General features: G+C 39.2%; 1 protein-coding gene and 1 long non-coding RNA gene across 2 annotated transcripts in view; one reads left to right on the top strand and one right to left on the bottom strand.

Annotated features, from left to right (window-relative positions):
• The window catches only part of LOC108232135 (interferon alpha-inducible protein 27-like protein 2A), a 15,138-nt gene extending 14,528 nt beyond the window's left edge, over positions 1-610 (bottom strand). Inside the window, exons 1-2 of the mRNA XM_017409743.3 lie at positions 459-610; positions 315-344 (exon numbers count right to left, since the gene is read on the bottom strand). Coding sequence (XP_017265232.1) covers positions 315-344; positions 459-468 — 40 coding nt within the window. The 5' untranslated portion in view covers positions 469-610. The remainder of the gene's footprint in view (positions 1-314; positions 345-458) is intronic.
• A 693-nt stretch (positions 611-1,303) lies between these two features.
• Positions 1,304-2,471, top strand: LOC108234529. Its single transcript, XR_001808529.1, has 5 exons — positions 1,304-1,335; positions 1,558-1,636; positions 1,722-1,745; positions 1,858-2,025; positions 2,261-2,471. It is a non-coding gene; the product is annotated as an uncharacterized LOC108234529 (long non-coding RNA).
• The last annotated feature ends 1,161 nt before the right edge of the window (positions 2,472-3,632 follow it).

The following is a 3,632-nucleotide window of genomic DNA, read 5'->3' on the forward strand; positions in this document are numbered from 1 at the left end:
TCCTTTGTTATAGCGCCCCCTAGGAATGGGACGATATGATTTTTTTTGTCTGAGTAGCGGTAGGGATTTTGTATCAGGCTGTCTGGTTAGATTTTTCCCAGCATTTTCTCGTTTTTCTGGCCACGTAGTTTTACCGGAGAAGAATAATAATAATAATAAAAATAAAAATTACTAAAAATCCTTACAAAAACAATAGGGTTCCCTGCTCCGCTGGGAGCAGGCGAACGGCCATGCCTTGCATTGGCCGCCCGCTTGCTTCCGCGGGCTTGGAACCCTAATGATAGAAGTGTGAAAACAGAGAAAACAATCCCAACCTGCTCCTGCAGAGACGGCAGCAACTGTTCCTGAAAACACGACAAAAAAAACAACATTTAGTCCACAATTTACTTCACTTAAAAGCCAATTCGATCATGAGTAAACTATGGCTTTAATATCAGAAAATGCTGTCAGTGACCCACCAAGCCCCATGTTTTTCAACGGCGACTAGACTGAGAAGACGAAGGTGACGTAGCAGAAATGTGCTGCATTCAAATGCACCTCGAAAATTAGAGTGTTCAAATCAAACGTCAATTTTTATCTCTTCTCATTCGACACATAATGAAGGAAAACGAGTCAAAACATGCATGATTTGCGTCAGTACCGTGTTACATTAGAAATGAAAACAAGATGTGATGTTTACAAGTATTTGATGCTGCTGGTGTCCAGCTCAACAGGTCTGAGCTTTTTATAGCTCTCATGCAGGTTTCCTTTCCTCAGAAAGGAAACTCGGGAACACCTTGAGCAGCAGGGGGCGGCAGAGAGTCGATAAACCCTATGTCTGGTAAGTGGAGCGAAGAGAAACAAAAAGAGCCACTGTTCATGATGAGCAATAATAATAAGTTATATTAATAATAAAAATGTTTGGAACATTTTATATTTGTCTATGCCTTTATATATTTGCAAAAAAAGAAGCACACAATTCAAATGCCTTTATTTATCATTCTTTATTTGGCAGCAGTGAAAGTTTGACATGATTGGCAGCTTTTTCTGAATGATAAGTGCAGATTTGACCATCCTTATGTGTGTTTCCTTCATGGTTTTGGTCTCAGATGAACGTGGCCAAGGATCTAACCATTCCTCCAGCACGTTTCTTCAGAAATAAAGTCCATGTTTTGTGTTACACACGATCATACATTTCGTTATACAATATTTTCAGATACCCTTATGGTGGATCAACTCTCTTTACATTCCTGTAACTTGCACCTCCCACAGATGTCAGTCATGTACTATAAAATAACCCTCCAAGTCTCTACAGACAAAAACATACATTCCTGCTGCACACCAAACAGACCTCAAGTAAGTAGACAAGCAAATGCTGTTTTTTTGCACTTTCAGTTGTCTTTCCTGAGTTTACTTACCTTGACAAAGCCTCTCTAGGTGACTTAACTTATGTTACCATTTATTTGTCTAAGTTCAAAGTGTTTAATCTGGCATTTTTCTTCTGAAATAGCTGTAAACTGTCAGCACAGACTTTTAGGAATTTACTGGGTTTTCAATAATGTCTCCTTTCCTCTGCAGGAACACCTGACAAACCCCCATCATCTGTCACTGTGTAATTTCCACTAAAACAACACTGAACCAGCCATGGAGGAAATATGTGAGCACACACTTTATGTTACCCACGACACATTTTAGCTTTTTTGTAAATGTGTTTTAATTTCCTTTTTGTGTTTCATCAACAGGTAAGCTCATTGTTATAGGAGCAGGTAGGTCATTACACGACTCAGAACTCACAATATATATTTTAACTTTGTAAAAAAAAATGCTTTTACGTTGTAAGAAAGATTTAAAAAATCATCTGCTATGATTCTTGTGCAGGAGGTGCTGCTACTGTGGTTGTGACACCTGCTGTTCTGGCTTTAATGGGTTTCACGGCAACTGGAATAGCAGCAGGCTCCTTTGCTGCCTGGTTGATGTCATTTTTTGCTCAATATTATGGTGGAGGAATTATATCTGGAACTATAGTAGCAATCTTGCAGTCATTTGGTAAGCTTAACATTTTTAAACATCTTTAAAAATTTTAAAAATATGCAAACAGGTAAGGACTTGATCTGTGTGAGGAACAGGAAAACCTCACATCAGAATGAAAACTCTTAAGTTTTTACATTTGAGAGAGGATGATACCGCTCTCACTAAATAAACTTGAAAGTTGAAAGAGTAGATTATATAGTTTTCTCATCATTAAAAACTCACATTCTGAAATGTATTTTGTTTGTTACAGGTACTGGTCTTACATGGTGGGGCTCACTCCTTACGGCTGTTCCTGGAGGTGTATTGGGACATGCACTGTCAACCTTTTGTAACCAAACAATAGAAAATGTGGAATTTATTTTTAAAAATTAAGCTAAACTGTGGTTTAAACCTGCACATGTCATGGGTGTTGCTTTCAGGATGACCTGAACGTGATTTGTGCTTTTGTAAACAAGCCAAAATAAAACTGCATCTAAATGAAACTGTTGTTTATGCTTTTATTCGGTGACGTGTTACTTATTAATATTTAAGTTCAAACACTTCTCTGGAGTCAGAAGTTACAGACATGAAGCAGTTTTCAAAAAGAAAAACCTTTTAAAACTAATCACACTGGAACTGAATAAGAAACTGAGGAAGAACAAGCAGTAGACAAACAATGCTGAAGTAATATTATGTAATTAAGAGCAAAAATTAACATCTGATAGGAGATCAGCTGTCAATATCAAGGACATTTATTGTAGTGGACACTATAAATAAAAATAAATTACTGAAGAATATTTGTTTTAGATGATCTTTGTTTCTTTAAGGTGTTGGGGACTAATGTGGTGAAAATGACTGAGAGTTAATTAGATGAAGAACATCCAGAATATGTAAACGGTTCAATTCAATAAAGCTGCAGAACTCCCAGTGACACTCTTCAATCATCATTTGTTTTGGACTTGTTGAAGGGTATGTCCAAATTTTGATGAAACACAAATAAAATGCTTTAACGTGAACTTTACCAGCTGCCCATAAGTTCAGGTTTCTCTGTAAAAAATACTTGACTCTATTAAAAACATAAAGCTGGTATGACAGCACTGCTGACAAACCTGAAATATGACACAAAGCCTCGCTTGTGAATTACCATCTGACACCACCCAGCAACAAAATGTAGGTTAAACTGCTTTGTTTTGATTTTTTTGTTATTGTTTAGTTTTTAATGACAGGTATGTAACAATCAGTGACAAGCAAACCAACAACTCCATCCTTGGTTTTATGGCGTTACTTTTGTGCCACCAAGTTGAGCGCGCGTGCCACCAAGTTGATTGCGCGTGCCACCAAGTTGAGCGCGCAGTGACACTGATTTGAGAGTACAGACCGCTGAACTCTGACAAACTGCACGCGCTCGGCTCTCTCCGTGCACGCTCGGCTCTCTCTCCGCGCGCTCGACACTCTCTACGCTCGCGCTCGCCTCTCTCTGCTCGCGCTCGCCTCTCTCTGCTCGCGCTCGGCTCTGACAAACCGCTCGCTCGCTCTGCTCTCTCTGCGCTCGCAACCCAAAGTTGTATGTAAATGAGCCACTCCACCAGCCAATCACAGACTGGCCTCCTTCGTCTTCTTCTTCGTAGAGTTTTATGGCGGGG

Source organism: Kryptolebias marmoratus, linkage group LG10 (genome assembly GCF_001649575.2).
Source record: "Kryptolebias marmoratus isolate JLee-2015 linkage group LG10, ASM164957v2, whole genome shotgun sequence".
NCBI classification, from domain to species: Eukaryota; Metazoa; Chordata; class Actinopteri; order Cyprinodontiformes; family Rivulidae; genus Kryptolebias; species Kryptolebias marmoratus.